General features: G+C 44.4%; 1 protein-coding gene across 3 annotated transcripts; it reads right to left on the bottom strand.

Moving 5' to 3' along the window:
- Positions 1–1,893: 1,893 nt before the first annotated feature.
- On the bottom strand, positions 1,894–24,912 carry LOC141489086 (uncharacterized). 3 transcript variants are annotated; one of them, XM_074189734.1, is made up of 7 exons: positions 24,550–24,912; positions 21,923–22,008; positions 19,981–20,107; positions 14,327–14,422; positions 6,513–9,242; positions 2,409–2,644; positions 1,894–2,080 (listed from the first exon to the last, which is right to left on the bottom strand). In XM_074189734.1, exons 2-6 carry the CDS (start codon positions 21,971–21,973, stop codon positions 2,445–2,447), a joined length of 3,204 nt encoding a protein of 1,067 aa, XP_074045835.1. In that variant the 5' UTR covers positions 21,974–22,008; positions 24,550–24,912; the 3' UTR covers positions 1,894–2,080; positions 2,409–2,444. The 3 variants fall into 3 exon arrangements, with proteins under 3 accessions (XP_074045835.1, XP_074045837.1, XP_074045834.1); XM_074189736.1 differs by lacking the exon at positions 1,894–2,080 and adding an exon at positions 5,505–5,556 and having other exon boundaries at positions 2,539–2,644; XM_074189733.1 differs by lacking the exon at positions 1,894–2,080 and having other exon boundaries at positions 2,572–9,242; positions 24,550–24,911.
- Between the last annotated feature and the right edge of the window lie 564 nt (positions 24,913–25,476).

The following is a 25,476-nucleotide window of genomic DNA, read 5'->3' as shown; positions in this document are numbered from 1 at the left end:
CTCTGGGTCAGAGGCTAGAATTGAACTACTGTGCTGATCTTGGGCACTGAGCCACACTATGCTTTTGGAACATGTTCCATGCCAATTCACAGCCAGAACTGCCCCTCTCAGCCAGGATGGCAGGGACCAACAGAACCAAAGCATAGCCTGTGGACCTGCCCCTGGGGTTAGTTCAGGGATCCCTTGGGAAGGCTCAGTAGACCTCTGGTCTCCAGTGTTTTATCAATCTTTCCATCTGATTCTGCTGCCCTAGTCTGGAAAAGTGACTCACTGTGACTTTTTCTTGGATTTCTGAAGAATTTGGTTTGGAGCATTTTCTGGTGTCCTTCATTCTCCAAGAGGACTATGGCATCTGGGAAGTGATGCTGCAACATGCAAATGGACTGAAGGGAGAAGGGGTTGTGCAATGCCAACAGCCTCACTTGCTCCTCTGGGGCATCTGGGTTCAGTGAGGAATGAGGGTGACAGGAGAAGCGTCCCCTGCAGTGGGGGCCCTGGCCTTTTCAAGCTAAGGTCTTTAACTGGTCTGACTGAGGCAACTCCCTTGATGAAATTATAGCAAGTTAAAAAGAAATTAAGCAAGAAACTAATCTGGGAGAGGAAGACCCTCAGGGTTTCTGTTCAAAATGGCATTTTTGCTTTCAGTCTGAGTCATACTGTAGCTGTGTTTGGTTAGGCCTCATTCAGACTTGGAAGGCAAAAGTGGAAATAAAAATTTATTAAAAGAAGTTACAACACATAAAAGGATTTGGTAGAGAGAGGGAGGGAGAGAGGGAGGGGGAGAGGGAGAGAGAGAACAGCAGAGAAGCGTTGGCAGGGCCCCGGGCTGCTGGAGAAGCCGGCCTGAGCTGGGGTGCAGCCGGGGCCGAAGCGGAGCGCCCTCTCACCGGAGCAGGAATGCGGTGGGGCTGAAGCCAAGTTTTACCTTAAACCAGCGATGGTACACCAAGAATGGGGGGTGTCTCCGCCCAAGAGGCCTTCAAGGTCCCAGTGGCCCCGGCCCCTGCTGGGTCCCCGCCGCCTGGGGGTCCAGGTAAGCCGGGCTTGGCCCGGGGCCCCGGCCCCCCGCTTCTCTCCGGCCTCCCCGACACCTGGCGGAGGCCCGGCCCCACGCCCCGGGCTGCGGCCCCAGGACCAGGCCTGGCTGGAGCGCGGCTTCCACCCGGGCAGGGCAGGCGGGGTGCCCGGGACCCCACGTCGGGGCCCCCCTCGCGTCCCAGCCCGGGGTGCCGGCCCCGCGGGACACGGGGTCGGGGGTCACAGCGGCCCCCAGGTCAGGTGCACACACCTGCGGGGGGCGGCGCCCCTGCTCGCTGCAGCCCGGGCCCCTCAGTGAGCCCCAAACTTGCAGGGGGCGGGGCCGTGCCCCGCTGGGCGCTTTCCCACTTCCCCGTGGCCCCCGAGGGCCCGCCGGGGTTCCCCCGCTTCCCCGCGGATCCCTGGGGGCCGCAGCGGACGGCGAGGTCCCCAAATTAAAGGCAATGTCCGCGCTCTGTTCCGGCCGCTCAGCGCTTCCTCTGTGCACAGACGGGGGTCTCCGTCCCCCGCAGCCCCCCGAGGAATGAGTGAGAGCAGGGGGGCCCTCTGGGGGAGGGGCAGCCGCCCGGCGTCCCGGGCCTGGGCGGGGACTACATCTCCCGGAATGCCACGGGAGCCGCCCCGGCGCGCGGGGCATCTCGGGAAGGAGGGGCGGGGAGGGGCCGAGCCCCCGGGAGAAGGGGGAGCCCGAGCGGAGGCCCCGCAGCGAGGGGAGTGTGCGCCTGCGCGAGCCCCCCCCCCCGGGACACGTGACTTCCCGCGGCGCGCCCCGCCCCCTCAGAACCCCCCCCCCAGCCCAGGGCCTGGAACTGGGTCCGGGGGGAGCCGGGCCTCCCCCGCCCGCGGCGCCCCCCCCCCCGGGCTGCGCGGCCCGGGCCCGGGGCGGGTCTCTCGCAGCGACCTTGACCTCTGCACCCCGGGGCTGCCGCGCCCGTCCCGGCGGACCCCCCGCGGGGGCGCCCTTCAGCTCGGGCCGGGGGCGGGGCTCGGGGCTGGGGTCGCGCTGCTCCTCCTCCTCCTCCTCCTCCTCGGCGCTCCGCGGCTGCAGAGACAAGACAAGGGGCTGCTGGGGGCCGCGGGCCGGACACGGCCACGTTCACGTTCGCAGCCTCCATCAGAGGCGGCGCCGCGGCCGCCCCGCCCCGGCCCGGCCCGGCCCGGCCAGCCCTCCTTCCCCCGGCCCGGCCCGGCCCGGCCCCGCCAGCCCTCCTTCCCCCGGCCCGGCCCGGCCCCGCCAGCCCTCCTTCCCCCGGCCCGGCCCGACCCGGCCCGGCCCCGCCAGCCCTCCTTCCCCCGGCCCGGCCCGACCTCCCGGGCCGCCGCCTCAGCGCCGCGCGCAGCACGGACGCCCGCCTACACCCGACACCCACCGGGGAGCCCCCGCACCCCCGGGGCGCAGACTGCCTTCAGGTCTGAGGGTCTCCCCTTGAACTCCGGCTGTTCCTAGGCCACATGGCAGACCTTCGGGTACTTGAAGATAGTCCCTGGGAGTCTGGTCTTGTCCCTGCTAAACCTCTGAGGTCATAAGGCGCCGAGCCAGGTGCCTCCATGGTCCAGGGCTGCCTTCTGCAAGAGATCCACTCGTCAGCATCCTTCACTGCCGTGTCTAAAGACATCAAACGCACTGCTATGAGGAGAGAACAGTGGGGCCAGCACTCCCTCATTCCTAAAGATCTCACTTCCTCTTGCCCTAAGAGTTCACCAGAACTTTTGGATACAATTTCAACCTAATATCAATAGACAGTTCCCATCTTGGCTTTTTAGAAAGATTTCTTCTTCCATTTTCCCCCAATTTTATGCTTTGAAATTCTAGACTTTCCAGATCTCACTGAATCCTGGTTACCCTCCAACATAGAATTCTGTCAGACACACACTTGATAAGCACGGCTGGCACGGATCCCTAAATCCAAAATGTCAAAACAGCAGATCCCTGGAAATCTTCACTGAAAGCTTTCCAATCCATAACTGAATCATCACCGATTACTCTTTAGGATGTATCAGTTTGGGATCCATCTAAGGGGAGCATTTTCCAATCAATAGCTCCACAAGAATAACATAAGACATGGTCAGAAACTTTGCTGAAATGTGGTAAACACAGCTGTATTTCCCTGACCAAAAGGGAGGAAACCAATCAAAAAAGAAAATAACGACTCTAGCATGTTCCCAACCTTTGAAAAGTCCCACATCCCCTAATTACCAACAAACCTGCATCTCAATTCAATATGAAGAGAAATAAATTCTAGGGTTTACAATTAAAATGTACAAATAAAATGAAAATTTCACAAACTATTATTTGGCATATAACATTTTTTAACCATAGTTGTTAAAGAGTTAACAAGAAAGAACTAAATATGTGAATCCCTTGATAGGTTCATTATAAGCAACAGTCTGATCTTGGTGTAGTTTTTGAAAGACATGCATCTGCTTCCAAAGGAAGAACTGATGTGTATAGAATAATTTTACATATATTTATGTGTAGGTATGTACATATATGTTTAAATACATATTCATCTTTACCTGAAGGGAAAAGCAAGCTGTACATGGTAGATATGCTGTTCCACATGGCAACGTATTTTTTATTGCATTGTTATGGAAATGCTTTTGTTCCATAAATTGAAAAGAAAGAAAGAAGGGATGCAAGGTATGATTTTCCTCTATTGATTCTTCCTTCCTGATAGGGCAGCTAGATGATGCAGTGGATAAACTACTGTCCGTGCAGTCAGGAGGACTTTGAATTTGACCTCAGACAACTGAAAGTTACCCCTCATTGCCTCACATCCAGGGTCATCTCCAGTCATCCCGATTCCTATCTGCCCACTGGACAGAGGTGACTCTGGAGGAGAAAGTGAGATGGCGACAGCATAGCACCCCCTCACACAAATCTAATTCACATGCTAGTCATGGCATCACCTCCCTGATATCACGGAATCTTCTTCAACAATGAAGGCCAAACATTATCCTGATAGATATTAAACAATTGTGAGAAGAGAACTTAAAAACATGTCTCTTTTCAAATGTATTAGAAGAGAGGTATCAAGAGACCTACTCACTGCTGGCCTACAAACTGCCTATAGTACAAAATTCCCAAATACAGTTCAAACCACATTAAAATACAATGAGGAAATGTTTAATAAAATTATAACATTAATAATGTTACCTTCTGGATTTCTAGGTCAATATGCAATTTATAAGGATCAGTTTCTGTTTAACTTTGACACCCCAGTACTCTAATAGGCCCCCCTTTTCATCCTACCCTAGTTTTTCTGCCACTCTCTCATAATCTACAATATAGTAGACGGATATAAGATTGAAAAAATATAGATATATGTATAATTTTTTAACTAATCATTTGGAATAGATTAAGATATTCCCTATATCCTCTTCAAAAGTTTCTCCTATTTCCTTATGTGTATCTTAGGATAGGAACCCATGGCCTAGAATAACCTTTTCATTGAGTTTATTTTTTACATTTTTTTTGGCAAGGAAATGGGGTTAAATGACTTGCCCAAGGCCATAAAGCTAGGTAATGATTAAGTGTCTGAGGCTGGATTTGAACTCAGGTCCTCCTGACTTCAGGGCTGGTACTCTGTCCACTGCACCACCTAGCTGCCTCTCATTGAGTTTGCTTTTGAAGAAAATTTAATATATCAATCTATTTTGTTTTGACATCACTTCCGTTCTCAAAGATTCCTAACCACATCCACAGAAGATCACTTACTTCAACAGAAGAGTTGAAGTTCCCCAAAGAAAGTCCAAGAGTATATGCAACATTACACATTTCTATTCATCCCTCTCCCCCTTCTGAAAAGGAATGAGATATATTTTTTGATGTCCTGAGTCAAATTAAGTTATTAGAAGTAAATATAATTCACTTTTGGTTGTTTCTTCTTTCCATTTCCATTGCTGTGTATATCGTTGTTCCTGCTCACTTTGTCTCAAATCAATGGAAATAATTTTTCCATATTGTTTTGAATACCTCATATCCATTTTTTTTGTACAGGGAAGAATTACTTCATTATATTAATCTACTACAATCTGTTCATTCATCCCTAATAATGAGCATTGACTGTCACTTAGCCCATTCTTGAAGCCAATTCACAGAATCATAGAATTTGAGAGTTGAGATGGTCATGCAATGGTCATACAATCCATTCCTAAATAAAACTATATTGTGAAACCATATTATATGGAAATATTCAATAAATGGTCATCCAGTGGTCAACCCACCACCTCCCTAGGGAGTCTATTAAACATTTTTAATTCTTAAGGAATGAGAACAAGTCTAAACAACTTTGCAACATTCACAAACAACATTCTAGTTCTTTCCTACAGAGCGAAATAGAATGTCTAATCTACCTCTCACAAGACAGCTTTTCAGGGTGGCTAGGTGGCATAGTGGATAAAGCACCAGCCCTAGAGTCAGGAGTACCCGGGTTCAAATCTGGTCTCAGACACTTAATAATTACCTAGTTGTGTGGCCTTGGGCACGCCACTGAACCCTGTTTGCCTTGGAAAAACCTAAAAAAAAAAACAAGACAGCTTTTCAAATATCACATCAAATCCCTGTTTTCTCTACTCCAGAATAAACATGTCCAGTTTCTCCAAGTCCATTTCTCAGGACTTGGACTCAAGGCCCTTCATCATCCTAGCTGCCCAGCTCTGAATCTAACTTCCCTACATCAAAAGCAACAAGATGTCCAGCAAATCAGAATTCACAATATTCAGATGATGCCAGAATTTGCAAAGCATTGTTACTAATTCCTAGAATCCATGTTTCACTTAAGGTAGCCTGAGAGCACATTAGGTTTTTTAGTTTTCCACATCACACTGTTGATTTCACATTGATTTTGAAAGGCACTGAAGCTCCAAGGTATTTTTTTCACAATGATACTCATCATCTTATTTGTGAAACTTAATGTTATAGCATAAGATTTAGCTTTATCTCTACAGAATTTTACCTAACTAGATTCCTTTCAGTATCCCAGCTTTGCAATATTCTTCTGAATCCTAACTTATCTGGGGTGGATTCTCTGCATCTCAATTTTCCAGCAAATGTGACAAACATGTTATTATATCAGCCTTTCTCCAAGTCATGGTCATAAAAGGTAAGCAACCAGAGCCAAGAACAGGCTCCTACAGCACTGCATGGAGATCTTCTACAAGGCTAACACTGAGCCACAAAAACTAGACTTTGTATTTATTTTAATCAAAATGCTTCACTCCAGTATGAATTCTCTGATGTATATTAAGAGGCTTCCTCTCTCTGAAGGCTTTCTTACATTCATTATAAGCAAAGGATTTCTGTACAGTTTTAATTTTCTGGCAATTTGGGGGTATTTCACATTTAATGAAGGTTGTCTCATGTTCTCTTTGTTCAAAGGGCTGTTCAACAGTGTGATTTCTATGATGAGCAATAAGAGTAGCCTTCCTACTGAAAGCTATGCCACATTCATTACATGCAAAGGGTTTCTCACCAGTATGAGTTCTCTCATGTCTAAGAAGGCTTCCCTTCTGTGTGAAAGCTTTCCCACAGTCACTACATTCAAAGGGTTTCTCTCCAGTATGAGTTCTCTGATGGTTAATAAGACTTCCCTTCTCACTGAAGGCTTTCCCACAGACATTACATTCAAAGGGTTTCTCTCCTGTATGACTTCTCTGATGTATATTAAGGCTTCCCTTCCCACTGAAAGCTTTTCCACAGTCATTACATTGAAAAGGTTTCTCTCTAGTATGAATTCTCTGATGTATAGTAAGGTTTACCCTTTGCCTAAATCCTTTCCCACAGTCAATACATTCAAAAGGTTTCTCTCCAGTATGAATTCTCTGATGGTTGTTAAGACTTTCCTTCTCACTGAAAGCTTTCCCACAATCATTACATTCAAAGGGTTTCTCTCCAGTATGAGTTCTCGCATGTCTAATAAGGCTTCCCTTCTGACTGAAAGCTTTCCCACAGACATTACATTCAAAGGGTTTCTCTCCAGTATGAGTTCTCTGATGGTTATTAAGGCTTCTCTGTTCACTAAAGGATTTTCCACATTCATTACATGGGAAGGGTTTCTCTCCAGTATGAGTTCTCTGATGTGCAATAAAGTTGGCCCTTTTACTAAAGGCTTTCCCACATTCTTCACATGCAAAAAGGTTCGCTCTAGTATGAATTCGTTTATGGCTATTGAGGCTTCTCCGCTCACTGAAGGCTTTCCCACATTCATTACAAGAAAAGGGTTTTTCTCCAGTATGAATTCTCTGATGTGCAACAAAATTTTGCCTTTCACTGAAAGCTTTGCCACAGTCATTACACGTAAAAGGTTTTTCTCCGGTATGACTTCTCTGATGTGAAATAAGGCTTACTCTCTGGTTGAAGGCTTTCCCACAGTCATTACATTGAAAGGGTTTTTCTCCAGTATGAGTTCTTTGATGGGTAACAAGACTGGCCCTTTGGCTAAAGGCTTTCCCACAGTCATTACACTGAAAGGGTTTCTCTCCAGTATGGGTTCTTTGATGGATAACAAGACTGGCCCTTTGGCTAAAGGCTTTCCCACATTCATTACAGGTAAAGGTTTTCTCTCCAGTATGAGTTCTTTGATGTCTATTGAGGCTTCCCTTCTCATTAAAAGCTTTCCCACATTCATTACATGCAAAGGTTTTCTCTCCAGTATGAATTCTCTGATGTGTAATAAGGCTTCCGCTCTGCCTGAAAGTTTTCCCACATTCACTGCAGGCAAAGGGTTTATCTCCAGTATGAATTCTCTGATGGCTATTAAGGCTTCCCTTCTCACTGAAGGCTTTCCCACAGTCATTACATTCAAAGGGTTTTTCTCCAGTATGAGTTCTTTGATGTGCAATAAGGTGTGCTCTCCTACTGAACGCTTTGCCACATTCATTACATTCAAAAGGTTTCTTTCCAGTATGAGTCCTCTTATGTGTAGTAAGGTTTGCTCTGTGCCTGAATCTTTTCCCACATTCATTACATGAAAAGGGTTTCTCTCCAGTATGAGTTCTCTGATGAGTAGTAAGGTTTGCCTTCCGCCTGAATCCTTTCCCACAGTCATTGCATACAAAGGGTTTCTCTATAGAATGACTTCTCTGATGTGAAATAAGGTTTCTCCTCTGGTTGAAGAGTTTTCCACAGTCCTTACAAGGAAAGGATTTCTTTCTACTATGAGTAAGGATTCCCTTGTCACTGAAGGCTTGTTCACAGTCATTACCTTCAAAGGCTTTTTTTGCAGTATGAATGATCTGATGTCTACTAAGGTGACACCTTTCCCTGAAGGCTTTCCCACACTCCATACATTCAAAGGGTTTCTCTCCACTATGAATGCCTTGGTGACTTTTGAGTATTTGACTGTCACTAAAGGTTTTCCCACATTCATTACATGCAAAGAGTTTTTCTATAGAATAAGTCTTCTGATGATTAATATGGCTTTCCTTGTGGTTAAGGCGTTTCTGAAATTCATTATATTTACAAGTTTTCTCTCCGGTATGAATTCGCTGATGTCTATAAAAGTGTTCCTTAATATTAAAAGCTTTTCCACAAGTTTTACATTCATAAGGTTTCTTTCTAAAATGAATCCTGTTATGTCTCTTAAGGAATTTCCTCTTACTGAAGGCTTTTCCACATTTGTTACATTCAAAAGGTTTCTCCCTTAAATCACTTCTTTTATGTTTAGTGAAACTTCCCTTGTAGCTGAAGGCTAGCTCATATTCCTTATATTCCTGTTTCTTTCTATGATGTTGGTCAATAAGATTTGACCTCCTGCCAATGGATTTGCCGCATTTATTGTGCTTATATCGATTCTCTCTATGTATTCTACAAAATTTAATTAGGTCTGAGTGGTACCTAAAGGGCTTCTTACATTGGGTATACTTAGAAACCTTCTTCCCTAAAGAGAATTTATTTGATTTGATGCTTACTCCAAGTGTCTTAGAGAAGACTGACCCAAAGCTAAATCTTCTCCCAAATATACTACTTTGAGGTCCAGTTCCTTTCTTAAAAGTTGTTCTGGGAATAATGGCAATTTGTCTGAACGGTCTCTTCAGGTTGCCTTTTTGTTTTTTCAAATTAGCATCATATTTTCCAGCTTTCTCCATCTTGCCTTGCCAGGGTGCACCCTTGGGTAGCCTTTTCTTGAATGATGCTTCCATGAAAATGTTCTGCATCAGACTTGAGTTCCTTGTTTTAAATTTGATTTTGTTTCTAAAGGAAGCTGAAAAAATAAAACAAAAAAAGAATCACTTACTTTGTTTCTTCCTTAAGGATATGATTTCTCTCTCATCACACTCAATTTGTATCCATGTACAACATGGAAATAATGTAAAGACTGGCAAACTGCTTTCTGTGGGGGGGGGGGGGGAGTGGGGGGAGGGGCATAAGATTGGGGGAAAAATTGTAAAACTCAAAATAAATAAAATCTTTAATTAAAGAATCACCTGTCACTGACTCTATACTGAGAGCAAGAAAGTTTCTTTAAAGTAAGTTCTAGTCTCTGTCTCATCCAGTTAGGATAATGATGCTCAATTTGACCCAAGCAGAAAAAGAACTGTTTATGTGAACTGAAGTCAAAGACTGAAAACAAAAGATAGGAAAAGAGCACTTAGCTGCCTAGGACTCAGAGACTTGTAATCCAGTTCATTATAGATAGCAATAAATAGATCTATAGATTATAGATAGCAATTATAGATAGCAATAAAAAACACATGGAACTTCTGTATAACTAAAAAGTGGAAATTCACACAGAAAGGGAAAAATTACCACAGAAAATTTGCTCAAATGAAAAAATATGAAACTTAGAATCTATATAGAAAAAAGTAACAGATTAGAACAGTATAAGCAATTGAAGAAATCTTAAGAATTACTAGGCTTTCCCAAAATTGGGAAAATCAAAATAATCAAACCATTATATTTCAATGTGTGTGTATGTATATATTCATTTATGCATATATATATATACATAATATATACACATATATACATATTTACACATCTTTTTTTTTTTTTAAGTTTTTTGCAAGGCAAATGGGGTTAAGTGGCTTGCCCAAGGCCACACGGCTAGGTCATTATTAAGTGTCTAAGGCCGTATGTGAACTCAGGTACTCCTGACTCCAGGGCCGGTGCTCTATCCATTGTGCCACCTAGCCACCCCCGACACATATCTTTTAAATGACCAAAATTACTTTAAAAAAAAGGCAGACTAAAACAATTTATTGACTGTCAATTTATAATTACAAATTTGCACAGGCCCATTGTTTTTAATCTGCTACACTTGATTCAGTAATTAATATATTAAATATCTAAAATATGAAATTATTAAGTAAGAATAAAATGAAATAATTAAAACAGCTGTGAGAAAGATATGACCTAGCATATAATAGTAATATGACTTGTTATGAAAACAAAAAATCATAAATTACAAAAAATCATAAACTGAATTTGGTATATGATTTTTAGGGTTTTGTTAAGAGAATAACTTCATTATATTTTTATTTTTTAAAATTCAGTTTTATTTTAAGCTCTGTAATTTCTCACCCAGTCCTTACTCCTTGAGAAGTCAAAAAATCTAATCCATTATAAATATGTAAAGCCAGGCAAAATATTTAAGAATAATTTTTTAAAAAATTGAAATAGATTTGAATAAATATATGATAATCCAATGATATTTATAAATAATATAGCTTTTAGAGAAAGAGCTAATAGTATACATGATAATTAGGCTTCAAAGAGATCTCAACAATTAAAGCAAGAAGTTAAAATTCATAAGAAATAGAAGGAAGGGGGTCGGCTAGGTGGCACAGTGGATAGAGCACCGGCCCTGGAGTCAGGAGTACCTGGGTTCAAATCTGGTCTCAGACACTTAATAATTACCTAGCCGTGTGGCCTTGGGCAAGCCACTTAACCCCATTGCCTTGAAAAAAAACCTAAAAAAGAGATAGAAGGAAGGGGCAGCTAGGTGGCACAGTAGATAAAGCACCGGCCTTGGAGTCAGGAGTACTTGGGTTCAGATCTGGTCTCAGACACTTAATAATTACCTAGCTGTGTGGCCTTGGGCAAGCTACTATAACCCAATTGGCCTTGCACAAACCTTAAAAAAAAATCAAGTTAGCTACCTAAAATGAATGACCAAAAATCCCACAAAAATACTATATTTTAAGAAATTACAAATAATAACTGTTCAGGAGACAATGTAAAATGAAAGTTCCAAGGAACATCCTACAATAGTCCAGAGTTTTATGAAAGAGAAAATAAAGTTAAGAAGCCAAAAGCAAAAATTAAAGTAGCAATGGACCACAGTCACCATCACATTAAAATTTGGCAGCTACCAATATAATAAGGAAGAAATTCTGGAATGTATTGCAAAAGCCAAAAGGTTATAGGCATTCAACCAAGAAAACTTATTATCCTCCAAAGCTTAATAAAAATCCAACAGGGTAAAAAAATGGACCTTAAGAAAATACAGAATTTTTAAGTATTCCTGATGAAAAGATCATAACTAAATTGATACTATGAATCATATTCACAGGAGTCAAGAGAAATCTAGAAAGGTAAAAACATTTGAGTTAAAGGAAGGGGTTAGAAGACAAGGGAAAAGCTTATATTCACTAGATGGAACAGACTCTAATAGGCTAATAGAGCCTTCATGTCTTTCAAAATCATAGAGGGAGCTAAATAAAATAACAGAGGGGTTGGAAAAGGAGCTGACGTTTTTTTAATTCACAAGAGAGTAAAGAAAGGGAGGTAAAAGGAATTCGGTAGGTATATATAAAGAAGAAAAGACATTAATGAAATCAGCAAGAAAAAAAAGAAAATTTCCAAAAAAAAAATAAAGGAAATCATTAGAAACTATAAACTACTTACTGGAAGGTTAGAAACTAAAGCTGAAGCTGAAATACATTGGCTATATAATGAGATGATAAGACATACTGGAAAAGATTCTGATGATAACAAAGATTGAAAGCAAAAGCATAAGAGCATGGCAGAGGATGAGATGGATAGCCAGTGTTATGGAAACAACGGATATAAGCTTGGACAGACTTGAAATACAGTAGAGGATAGAAGGGCCTGCTTTGCACTAGTCCATGGGATCAGGAAGAGTCGAACCCAACTGAATGACTGAATAACAACCTTTTGAATAATTCTATTTCAACCAAATAGATGACTTCAGTGAAACAATAATATTCAACAAAAAATAAAGGTAGAGAATTTAATAGAACAAGAAATAGAAAATTTAAGGAATTATCAGCAAAAGAAAATTATAAATGAACATGCAAAGAAAAAACTCCAGATGAATTTATAAGTGAGTTCTATTAAACACACAAAGGATAACTGGTTCCACAAACTTTATATGGAAGTACATTTCTATGATAATGTTTTTTTGCTTGTTTTTTTTTTAGGTTTTTGCAAGGCAAATGGGGTTAAGTGGCTTGCCCAAGGCCACAGCTAGGTGATTATTAAGTGTCTGAGGCTGGATTTGAACTCAGGTCCTCCTGACTCCAGGGCTGGTGCTCTATCCACTGTGCCATCTAGCTACCCCGCCCCCAACCAGAACAATTTTTACAATACCTTAATGAAAAACAAATTTGATAAATCCATGTATAATGTCATGCCACAATTCTATGCTGATTAAGTAATCCACCTGATGGGGGGCCCTCAAGGAGAGGGCCTCAAGGCCAACATTTTCAGGCACAGTGATTGTGTGGGTTTGCTTTGGTAAATCCTACTTATTTGTCATAAAGGGTTTTTAAACCCTTTGGAGTCATTTGGAAATTAAGAGAGATACGAGTGTTACCTCTCAAAAAAGGAAAGTAGAGACCCTGCAGCATTTTTAAGAATGGACTTATGAGGGGTGGTTAGGTTGCACAGTGGATAGAGCACTGGCCCTGGAATCAGGAGGACCTGAGTTCAAATCTGACCTCAGACACCTAGCTGTGTGGCCTTGGGCAAGCCACTTAACCCTATTGCCTTGCCAAAAAACCTAAAAAGAAAAATGGACTTATGAGAACAAGGGATGATCAGGAAGATAGAAAGATACAGAGGGAAATTTGTTAACCAATGAGTTAATTTCCTATAGAATTTTAAAAAAGAAAGAAGGAATGAGGAGATGTGGGCTGGCACAGACAATTCACTTTGAATTCTTTGTATATTAAGAGATTCATGCTTGCCTGTTCTGTTTTGTTGAAAAACACAACAACCTATATTTAAGAAAAAAATAAGACAAAGGGAAAGGTTCCATATTTACCAAAATAATAACAATGGTAGTTTCCAAAGTAATAAAGAACTTCTGACAAAAAATAAGACTACTGACTGTGGAATGGTCAACAGAAATCAGAGCACAAGAATGCTGAGTGAAATGAAACCAGGAAAACAATATATATAATGATTAGACCATTAAATAGAAAAAACAATAACATTCTCATAAATGAAGGCTGTATAATTATAAAAATCAAATTTGGACCAGAAGATGAGGTGAGAAAATGTGTATCACTTCATCTGCAAAGATAGTGTAGATCATTGAACAAATGATTGAACTCAAAAGATTTTGTTAATTTACAGGAAATTATTTTTTCTCCTTAATTTTTATTCTTTGGAAGAAGGGATGGCACATTAGGAGAAATGAACAATGCAAACATGGTCAATGATTATATCTAATTTATTTGACTACATTTCCTTTTTTTTTTTCTCTTCCTAACGACAAAGTGGATATGTTACTATTTATCTGTTTGTCAGGTTCCAAACAACAAAAAATAAATTCAAATTTCAAAAAAAGGAAATAAAGGTGATATAAAAGTAAAAGAGAGCAATAAAAAGAAAGGAGAAAAATGTTTTAAAAGGAATGTTAATTAGTAAGAGGCATGAGGAAAACTTTAAACTCTCCAAATTTGTAAAAAGGGAAATGACAATATTTCTGGAAGAGATTATCAAATCCATTCAATTAAAAACATTTGTAAAATTGAATTTTGGAGAGCTTTTATTCATGTGCTATCACAATATTAATTGCAAATCATCAAGTTCTTCCACCATGGATCCAAATGAAGGCACCTCCATGATGGATGGAACAGGGGGCGGCTAGGTGGCACAGTGGATAGAGCACCAGCCCTGGAGTCAGGAGTACCTGAGTTCAAATCCAACCTCAGACACTTAATAATGACCTAACTGTGTGGCCTTGGGCAAGTCACTTAACCCTACTGCCTAGCCAAAAAAAAAAAAACAAACCCTAAAAAAAAAAAACCATAATGGATGGAACATAAAACTAGATAGAGGCTACTGACTCCCATCACCTCCCAGCTGTTCACTTACCCAGAAAAGACCCTCTGGGGTCTCTGTCCTCAGGACTCCATGCTGCTTTCTGCTTCTCCAACAGGGAGGTCATGTCTAGTCTGGAAATGGGAATCCCTGCACACGAGAACAGAAGTCATTCAGAATTTAATTCATCAATGACAAATAAGGTGTAGATGAGGGTGGTCTGAAGCAGTCTGGTCTCTCAATAGAGCAGGGGTCCCAACTCTAGATCCCATTTCTTGTCCACCTCTGCTGTCTGTCCCAGACATGCTACCTGGGTGACAAGCTCCACAGGTTCTTCCTCCAAAGGCACCTTGCAACCTAGATAACAGCTCTTCTTCCTGCACCTGGTCTTTCCTTCCCAGATGGCTCTCCACCAGAACAATGGGCCCCCCAAGGAGCAGACCCAGAAGGACTTCATTGTTTTTAGTCTGGACTCTGGGCTGGATCTACTCAGTTCCAGAGGAGAACTGCACTGGAAAGTCAGAGCTGAGAACAGTTAGTCCAGAGTGCCTTAAGGAAAAGGCAAAGCTCTTTCAAAGCCAAATTTCCCTTGGCTTTGCTCTCATTCCCACATTCTACCAGTCTTGCACTATGGGAGGAGAGCTGAGGACACCCACACAAATTTCTCAGGCAATCAAAGTGAAGAGAAGACAAAGACTGTCCATCTCTTCATCAGAGTGGGCATTTTCAGTGGCTCTCCCTCCTGCCTGGGCTTGGCATCTTTCTCACCTGTCTCTTGGCTTCCTTCCTTTAGGTCACAAATAAAATCCCTCCTTCTACCACAACCCAATCCAAATCCCCCTTAATTGCAGAACCTTTCCTCTGTGGATTGTCTCAAATCTGCTCAGTCTACTTTGTACATAGCAGTTTGCATGCTGTCCCTCCCATCTGATCCTGAGCTCCTTGAGAGCAGGGATGGTCTTTGCCTTTCTTTGTAGGCCTTGTTGGTAGCAGAATGCCTGGCTCAAAGGAGGGGCTTGACAGATGTTTGCTTACTGGACTGAGCAGGCTATGTAACAGGGAAGCTATGAGGAATACCAAAGTACAGGATCAAAAGACATTATTGTAGAAATACGTTAGGAAGAGGAGCTGGCAGGAGATAGGGGAGGATGATGGCAAGCAGACTGACCAAGAGCTCCTGGTCATCTCACCATCCAGGTCCAAGAGAAAAAAAGGCATGATGGGTGAGGTGCAGCCAGAATGTGAGGCAGACCCTGGACAAACTTCAGGAAGAATCCTGGCAAACTCCACATAGGGCAGTGAGGGCAGAGAGCGATTTCACCGTGCAGCACTGGGGGAATGTCCTAATCCCAGATGAGTGTGAGCGTCAGTAGCATAATCAGCCCTTTGGACCCACAGACCTTTCCAGGGAGGTCTCAGCTTGGGTACAGACACTGGGCATGCCCACAAAAACTGCCTCCACTCAGAAAACCACAGAGACATATAGGAGAGAAAACAAGGTGTTCAAAAAATAAGCATCAGGTCCTTTGGGGAGGAGGCACAATCCTTTGTGTAGAGCAGGAGAGGGAGAGGGGGTCCTCAATTAGGAAGGGACACTTCACTTGTACAAGAACCTGGAGACAGGAGGTCAAATGTATGTGTGTTTGAGGAAAGGTGGGTAGACTGTTCCCTGGGATCCAGAGAAGGCAACCTCAAGTGATGTGTGGAAAGCCAGAAGGGCGGGTGTAAAGGGTTAAAGTTAAGAATGCTGGCCATCAAGTTCTCTTGAGAAAACATGAGACCCAGATGTTTGCACAAGGTCAGAATGCTCTGATAACAGCAAATATCTGAGTGTGCTCTGTACTCAGGAAGGAGCTCTGGTCCTTCTTTACTTAACTATTATTTTACTCCTTTGAAGTTGATAGAAAAGAGAACATCTATTGTGAAAGAGGAAGCCTGGGAGTAATCCTTGAGTTATACTGCACTGCATACCTAAAAGAGGCCAATAAAGTCCAAAGAGTGGTCTCGCATGTATAAAAAAAGGACTGTCTGCTTGCAAAGGCAGAGATGTAGTGTCCTGTTAATAAAACCTGTTACGCATCTCTCCTGGTTGAACTCTCATTATTGAACACGCTGGCCGGCTGTGTCCGTTTGGCACCAATGAAGACCTTGGAAAGGTAGGACCTGGCTGCCCCAAAGGAAAAGTCAAAGGACTTTTCAAGTGGCGCCCCGAACAGGGACGAGGGTGGGGGATAGGGCAGGATAGGAACCAAGATCCTGTCTAAACAGAAAGACAGGAAGTAGTGAGAGTACCCCGAGAAAAACATCAGGAAGATGGGGAATTCATTACTCATAATTAAACCAGAAGAACAGGAAGTTTGGGCTCCACAATTATATAAAACTGTAAAGAAGCAAGGAGTAACTATAAAGAGTTTCATAGAAAGAATTCAGACTGTTTCACCAGGGTTTTGAGATACAGAATTAACCCTTGAAAAATGGAAAATAGGAGAACAGATGACTAACTCCAAACAAGAAGGCCCTGATTATCTTAAAGAACTTGATTTCTTGATAATTGGTATAGTGAAAAATGTTTTGGGGGGAATGGAGCGACATAAAAGACATTTCTCTATAGAAAGCCAAACAGACAATAAAACTGTACAAGATAAAAAGGAAATAGAAAAAAAGAAATAAAGTTAGACAGGAGAATGAAATTTGGCCTCTTCCTCCCCTACCAGCTTCTTCTTAATAGTTTAAGAGAGAATCTCCCCTCACGGCATTCCTGAGATGTCAGGAATTTGCCATTGGTCTGTGTTTGTGGATATGTGTTGAGATTGTCAGTTTGGAAAATTCTGTTGTGTTTGTGTGATCTGTGCTTGTGCCTCATCTGTCTTCATGTGTTTAGATTGTCTGTTTACTTGTGTGTTCGGGTTCTTCTATTCATTTGCTAGATGGAGAGAAAAGTTCCCCTAAAATTGTCCTCATTTAAATTGCTGCTCTTTGTTATTTTGGGTGGCTAGATTTTTAGGCATCTAATGCCCTCACTGGCTCTCCCCTTGAGCCTGCTTTCTGTGAGTAATCTGATCCCCCTCCTCTTCAGCCCTTCCAAGAGGGATTTCTAAATTTTTATTTTTAAAAAGGAATGGATTTTGGTGTTAAATTGACTGAGGTCAAACTACTCACCCTGTTATATTACTATTATGAGAAGGGCGCCCCCATTCCTTGTTTATGTTCCCTTCTCTTTCCTATTCTTCATTCTGTGCTGCCAGAGTGTTTCCCCCTCCCTCCCCCTTTCAGGAGGGAGAGCTACTTCAGGAAGAATTAGTAAAGTAAGTGTTAAAAAGGACCTTATTTTGAAGTTAAGGAAACAGCAACTATTACCAAATATATTAAATAAAGAAATGCTATTTTAATTTGAAAATAGGGAAAATAAATTTCAGAAAGCCAAGAGAGTCAGGTTAATCCTAAAGTGCATAATGTGGTTACCAAAATGCCCATATAGGGGAAACTAAATGACTTTCGTGGGATTGATTAAAGGATTTCCTGTGTGCTTCCAGAAACAATTGGGAGGAATCTGGCTGGGCACTGAATGGAATTACACTAAAAGTATCGTACCTGCTGATAGATGGTGTACTCAGATTGTGGATGGAAGGATGTATTTGGGGGATGTTGCTGTAAAAACAACTAAGAATTCTAGACAAATTGACACCAGGAAATATCACTTATATACATGGAGATTAAATGGTACTGAGATACCTTTGAATGAAACTAAACAATACCAAGGGAACAGGTTAAGGTCTTCTTGAAATTCTATTCTTCCTCATAATTTGTCACTTATGTATCATTATCCTGGTTTCATGCCCTTTCAATATTGTCATACTCATCAGTGCATCAAAGTACCTTTAGACTTTATGAATTATATAGAATATTTAATATCTTGTCATAATACCAGAAGAGACATGCAAGACAGAGGAGCAGTAAATTATCCTCGACTGCAATATATACATGGATCTGGAATAGAAGTTAAAGGGATAGAAAAACTTGTTGCATCAGTTGGGGGACATACTATGCAAGGAATGCTTGAATTGGTTAATACTGATATAAGAAATAATATAACTAGTAATATCACTATTTAGTGCTAGGGTATGCTTGGGTGAGGAATATGCATTTTTAGTAGAAGGAAAATCTAATATTACATTAACTAAATATTCTGATGGGGTGTTCAATTTAACATGTATAAATTGTTTAGTAAGAACCTGCACAGGCCCTAAATTTGTTGTAGGTAGAAAAGTTTTCATAGTAACATGACCACATTATGCATTTACTATTGTAAAAACAAAAAACTGGTATAGAACACGTAGTGATCATATTTTTGAGACAATGAGAAAATATTATCCTTTCAACAGAGAAACAGAAGATGTATTTCTTGTGTTATATTGGGAATTACCTTATTGGTGGAAGCTATTGCAGCATCCACAGCTTTGGCTTTATCTGTCTCTAATACTCAGAATCAAATTGTGGAGGCACAGGAATTACAGATGTTGACGAAAAATGTATCACAAGGCTTTAAAAATCAATTACAGATAGACAAACAGTTTCATGCAGCGATATCTCAATTGCAAAAGGCTACTCTGTATATGGGAGAAGAAATTCAATATTTGGCTTTACAACAAAAATTACACTGTGACTACAGGTATAATCAATACTGTCTTACAAAAGCTAAATATAATGAATCTCAGGTGGCCTGGAATATTATTAGAGCACAATTACATGGGCTAAGATTGGACAATGATACTTTGGAATTGACTAGGCTAGCACAAATCGCTGATGATATCGCACAAGCATCTTCTGATGACATAAGACCTGATCAGATAGCAAATAGGTTAATTTCCTTCTTTCATTCACCCCATGATGGGCTGTTGCATTTTATGTTACCTTATGTTGTGTTTGGTGCTGGACTTTTATTGTTCTGCATCTGTTTGTCACTGTAATGACTGATCTATATGTCAATCCACCAAGGCAACTCTTTCCATGAGATCTGTGAGCACTTTGTGCTTAAACAAGAAAGGGGAAATGTAAAGGGTTAAAGTTAAGAATGCTGGCCATCAAGTTCTCTTGAGAAAACATGAGACCCAGATGTTTGCACAAGGTCAGAATGCTCTGATAACAGCAAATATCTGAGTGTGCTCTGTACTCAGGAAGGAGCTCTGATCCTTCTTTACTTAACCCTTAGCTTACTCCTTTGAAGTTGATAGAAAAGAGAACATCTATTGTGAAAGAGGAAGCCTGGGAATAATCCTTGAGTTATACTGCATTGCATACCTAAAAGAGGCCAATAAAGTCCAAAAGAGTGGTCTCGCATGTATAAAAAAGGACTGTCTGCTTGCAAAGGCAGAGATATAGTGTCCTGTTAATAAAACCTGTTATGCATCTCTCCTGGTTGAACTCTCATTATTGAACACGCTGACTGGCCGTGTCCATTTGGTGCCAATGAAGACCTTGGAAAGGTAGGACCCAGCTGCCCCGAAGAAAAAGTCAAAGGACTTTTCAGGCAGGCAGAGCCCATGCCATGAAGGGCTGTGGATGCTAAAGTGAGGATGGTAGGACAGTTAATCCAGAGCATTCTCTCCAGTGGCCACTAAGGGGCCAGGACACAACCAAAGAGACAGACAGTCTGGAATCTTTTGGTCAGAACCCAGTTCTGCATTTCCCACGGGGAGAGCCACACTTACCCACAGAGACTAGGTTCTCCAGGTTCTCCAGCATCACCTCCCTGTACAGAGCCCTCTGGGCAGAATTCAGGCACCTCCACTCCTTCCGGCTGAAGTCCACAGTCACATCCTTGAATGTCACAGATTCCTGAACCAAATACATTCATCCTTAGCCAGGTTCCTCACTCCAGATAGCTGCAGCTCTAACTGTTTTGGGCTTCAGTGATAGAAACAGTAGCTTTGTGTACATTAGGTTATTCATGTCACCCCAACAATCCTCTCCTAAGGAACCCCCCCCAAAACCAGGCCCTTTACTCCTAAAGCCCCAAACCACATCAGAGAATCTGCCTCCCTCTGACCACTGAGTGCACAACACCAACATTGGCAATCCCAGCCCAAATATTAATTCTCCTTTGGTACAATTGGGCAATCCCTCTTCATTACTGACCAACTGGTTCAGGAGGCAACATCCCAACAAAGGCTAAAGCAAACTTTGAGTTCTCAATGATATTTTTAAATATAATGACACTCATCTTTCTTTCATGTACTTGGAGAGAGCTCTGGAATTTATTATGGAATTTATTAAAAGAATCACATATTATTATATAGCCGGCAGGTTAAACAAGTTGGCCATGGTATCCCCCTGCACATTTGACTCGAATTTCTGATTTCTGTGGCATTGGGGTATTTAATAGAAAGTTATTTGCAAAATGCTGCATATTCCTTCCTCCTACTTTCATCAAGGATGCCCCAACTAGGAACAGGGTTTTTCTGGGGATGATTTTATAAAGATAGGAAAATAAATCCTGGACAAAATCCTTTCTGATGGCTATTGTTTTTGAAGTAATAACACCCCATCATCTACCCCAAGATGCTAACAATGTACTTTCTTTAAATGCTCTCAGTTCTGGACAAACTTGAACACAGGCCACCCCCTCACTCATGGCTGCTCTCTTTCAAGGTCTTCTGTTTTAGGGTCTCCTCTCTTTCTTCATGGAGAATGTGAGAAATTGGTTCAAGTGAGCAAAAAGAAGGTATCACAGATTTCCAGACAAAGGCTTCCAAACTATAGTTTGTCCTCATTCTTGTTTCAGCCATAAACACTGTCAGGATGATTTGGTTTAATAGGGTCTCAGGCCAAGTTGTCTGTAAATCTGCTTTTCCCACAAAGACTTAATGCTGTTTTAGGAAATGATTCTTTGGCCAATTAGAGACATGCAATGGAGCCCAGAGGCATCTGGTCTGGAGCAGAGAGAGAGAGAGAGGTAGGCACAGAGGACATATACCCCTGAGAAGTGGTCATTCAACCACAGGTAGAAGCCCCCTGGAAGGACATCTCTCCACCTGCTGAGGCATCACTCCTGCCTTCTGACAACTCTTATTTTCTGGAAGCCTCACAAAATCATATGGTCACTTATTTTGATGTCCACTCATGATCCTAGTGGTGTCTGCTAGGCCTAAACACAGCCAATCAATGATCTCTTCCTTATGGAATGTCCAATAAATACATTGGTCCAGCTCTCTTGGGACCCTGCAATCTTCTCCAACCCAAACTTTCCATATCAATTCAAAAGATCCCTGATAAGAAGTGAAGCCCCTGCTCTACCCTGGACAACCTCCTCTAGATAGTCTGCTGCTGGGTCTTTAAAGGGAATACAAAGACCCAGAATGTGGACCCATGAGGAGGCCCCCACAGAAAGTGGCCACTGACTCTTTTAGGCAGCTTCTTTGGTACAATTGGGCAATCCCTCTCCATTACTGATCAACTGGTTCAGGAGGCAACATCCCAACAAAGGCTACATTTTCTTCCCTGTAGCTACATATCCCCACTCATTGAAAATAAGATCTCTGGGGGAGAGGAGCTTCACTGGCCCATAGGAAGCACTTAATGAGGTTTGCTGAACTGAAAGGAGGAGAGAAAGGGAAGAGCAAAGAAGGGGTTAAGGAAACAATTTGAACTCACCTGAAATGTGGCTTTGATGAAACCTGGAGTCATTCCCTCCTGATCCTCCATCCTGCTGCTGATGGAAGAGGAAGGTCTCTAGAAGGCTGAGATGGAGCAGAAAGGAGTCATAAGGAACAGAGACCAGCTTGGCTTATGTCTTAGACAACCACCTGAGATTCCCTCCCCAAGCCCTTCAGCATCATCAGTGCTGCACTCTGGCTCATCCCTCCATCCACCTGCTCTAACCATCTTACAGAACTGTCAATTACAGTTGAAGAATGACCAGGTGGACTCCCTACCCCTTCCACCTTGACACAGGCTGTCCAAGCTGTGACAGGGGGAATGCAGGTGAGCTAATGCTGCTTATGAAGAAGTAGGGAAGAGAGCAAGGGAGACAAGACCTGGGGTCAGCTGCTTGGAATGTCCATCTCCACTTGGCTGCTGATATCCTTCACAAAACCTCTCCTGAGCCATCTGTTTTTAGATGGTACTCCATCTCAGGTTTCAGGCCAAGTCTATCATAGTCATGACCTCAATGCTACTATCCCAACATGACTTCAGAATATTTTACTCCAGCCAGGATGATCTTCCCTTACCTTCTCCCAACCTGAGATAAATAAAATTTTACAAAAACATGTTTGGTGAGAAAGTATTTTTTACAAAGGGGCAGATCTTTCTCTTTTATGTTAATCAATAAGAAGAGAGCAAGGTGACCTGTGGGTGAAGGAGCAGGACAAACCACCGCAGCTTCTTCGTCATATATGACTATGTGCTTGAACCTTAAGAAGGTTAGAGCCCTCCAAACCATCAGCTCTGCTTCCAGCCTGAGTCCAGAAGTCATCCCAGGGGAATTCTGTGAAGAGCAGGGTCTGACGTCCCTGACACCACTACAACTACCCCACCCCCCACCTTACAGAAGGAGACAGGGAAGTCCAGAGCCCAAAAGGGCAGCATCCCACAGACCTCTACAGACACCAAGCAGGGGAACAATCCTTGTGGAAATGTGTCTAGTCAACAGCCTTGGCTAGTGAGGCAGCAGCCACAGCTAGTGAAGACCCAGAAATGCCTGTGGCACCATAACGTGGTTTAGCATCAGAAACCGAGGATCTCCTCCAGGAAGCCAGATTCGCTGGCCCTAGGATCACTGGCCTTTTCTATCTGCTCTGAAGCTGAAAGCTCCTGAATGCCTGTTCTTTCCCCCGTTAAGAGGGGAGTTCTCAGAAGGCAGTCTTTGTCTCCCTCCCTTTTTTATCTCCCCACTTTTTCAATCTCCAGCAACTGCCATAGAAAAGTCTTCATAAATGTTTCTATCTCATCATCAATCTTGGATTCATAATAAGGGAAGAAAGACCAGTTTGCTCCAGGTTGAAAAAGACTTAAAATGGGACCAGGAGAATTTTATTTTTTCTTCTATGTTATAGAAGTAACTTGCAAAGGATGAATGGGGGGATGGGACCTTGAGGGGGGGAAGTCAAAGTTGAGCAACATGGGAATGAACTGGCTTGGGGGTGCTAGGAGTGGGTCCCAGAGGTGACAGGAACCAGATGGAGAGGGTGGGGAAGGAGGGAAGAGGGTCTGAGATAATGAGGCAATTTGTGGTGTGAGAAGGTGAACCCCACCCCCCGTCCCCAGCCCGTGGGGGGAAATAAAAGGCATAACTTTTCATTTTCGGATGACTGCAAAAAATTATGAGTTAATTCAGAGTCCTTTAGCAAGGTGAAAAATGAAGTTTCCAAGAAGACAGTTAAGCTGAAGCCCAGAAGAGACGGCTGCGCGCCGGCTTGGGGAGACAGGGGCAGCTACGGGTGGGAGGCGGCAGGGGGAGAGGACGGCGGGGGTCAGCGCCTGGGAGAGGGGCGCAGCTCGGCCGCAGGGACGTGAAGGGGGGCTCTGCCCTCTCCCAAGGGGCGCAGCTCGGCCGCAGGGACGTGAAGGGGGGCTCTGCCCTCCCCCAAGGGGCGCAGCTCGGCCGCAGGGACGTGAAGGGGGGCTCTGCCCTCCCCCAAGGGGCGCAGCTCGGCCGCAGGGACGTGAAGGGGGGCTCTGCCCTCCCCCAAGGGGCGCAGCTCGGCCGCAGGGACGTGAAGGGGGGCTCTGCCCTCTCCCAAGGGGCGCAGCTCGGCGGATTATAAGCTCCCATCGTAATCGAAGGCTGAGAAATTACGGCCTGGCTGAAGCCGGCTGGGGTGCCTGGTGACGTCACGGGTGGACCCCAATCCGGACAGACTCCAGGGAGACATCCCGCGGCGGGGGAGAACCAGGGAGAAGCTCAGAGACCCCCATGTCACCAGGCGGGTCTGCGCCCCGAGAGCCCGGGGTTACAGTCGCCTCCCTGCCTGGGGGGTCTGCAGAGACCCCGAAGTGAGGGCGGGGAGGAGCTGGACGGACACGCGGACACACACCGGGCCGGCTCCCCTCGGGCGCTCGCCCCTCCGCAGGCCGGCGGCCAGCACCATGGACAGCCGCCCGGGGCCGGCGCTGGGCGACGCGGCGCGCGTGCGCAGTCCCAGGAGGTCGCCGTCCCGCGCACTCGGCCTTCGCTCGGACCGCGGGAGCCGGGCCGCGCGTGCGCACCGACGGTCTTGGCGGGGCCCCGCCCGGACCCCTTGGGGCAGCTCAGGGAGGGGGAGGGGCCGCGCCGGTACCTGTCCTCGCTCCTGCCCTGGGCGGCTCCGAGGGAGCGGGCAGCCGGGCCCAGGCCGCGGAGAGCCGGCGGCGCGTGCGCTCTTCCTCCCCGGCCCGGCGCGGCTCCGCGAGCGGCGGAAGGACCGTTCCCATCATGCCTTGCACTCGCCATTCACTCGTTCCACGGACAGTGCGGAGCGGCGAGGCCTGGGAGTGGGTCCTGCCGCAGTGCATTCCGGGAAGTAGAGTGCGGAAGCCCGACGCTCCAGCCTGAGTGCGCTCTACAGTCCTCGGCCTAAACTGCATTTCCCAGAAGGCACCGCAGCCCTCCTGCCTAAAGCGTTGAGTCTGCGCACTCTGCCCACTTAGGTGGCCCCTCGCAGCCCCAGTGCGCTGACCCTTCTCTGGGCCTGGCAGGGTGGAGGAGGGCAGACCCCGCACCCCCTTAGCGACGCCACTAAGAGCCCCGGCCTGGCGGGGCTCCCTGGCGGTGCAGCCGGCGCTGGGGCTGAGGCTTGATGCAGTTCCGGGGGGACGCCGGTCTTTGCAGCCTGGCTGCGGGGCCTGGCGGGGAGGAAGCGCGGAGCTTCCGGTGGAGCCGCTTCCGGGGCGGCGAGGGCGCGGCCGCTGTTGCTATGGAGACGCGGGGCGGGGGCCGCGTGGCCGTGGGCAGGTGGCTGAGCGGCGCTCTCTGACAGGCGCCAGCCGGGGTCCAAATCCGAGTCTCGGGGAGCCCACCGGGGCCCCTCACACGGGCCCTCCCCCTCGTCACATGGTCCCGTCGAAAAAGGATGCCAGATGACCAGTCATAAAACAAAATGCGAAATAACCAAAAGCTTGAGCCGAAATCATAAACAGCGAAAAGCAGAAACCATCATTTCTGGAACAAAAGGAAAATCCGCGTCCGATCTTGTTTTGGTCTCATTTTAAGCGGAATTAGTATCGTT

This window comes from Macrotis lagotis, chromosome 5 (assembly GCF_037893015.1).
Source record: "Macrotis lagotis isolate mMagLag1 chromosome 5, bilby.v1.9.chrom.fasta, whole genome shotgun sequence".
NCBI lineage: Eukaryota > Metazoa > Chordata > Mammalia > Peramelemorphia > Peramelidae > Macrotis > Macrotis lagotis.
The sequence above is the reverse complement of the archived record's forward strand: the minus strand, read 5'-3'. Positions and strand labels throughout refer to the sequence as shown.

Coding starts and splice junctions, on each gene's coding strand:
- LOC141489086 (XM_074189733.1), bottom strand. CDS start 21,973: ATGGAGGATCAGGAGGGAATGACTCCAGGTTTCATCAAAGCCACATTT. Junction 20,108..21,922: donor TCATCAAAGCCACATTTCAG/GTGAGTTCAAAT, acceptor TATTTGGTTCAG/GAATCTGTGACATTCAAGGA. Junction 14,423..19,980: donor GGAGAACCTAGTCTCTGTGG/GTAAGTGTGGCT, acceptor TCTCGTGTGCAG/GGATTCCCATTTCCAGACTA.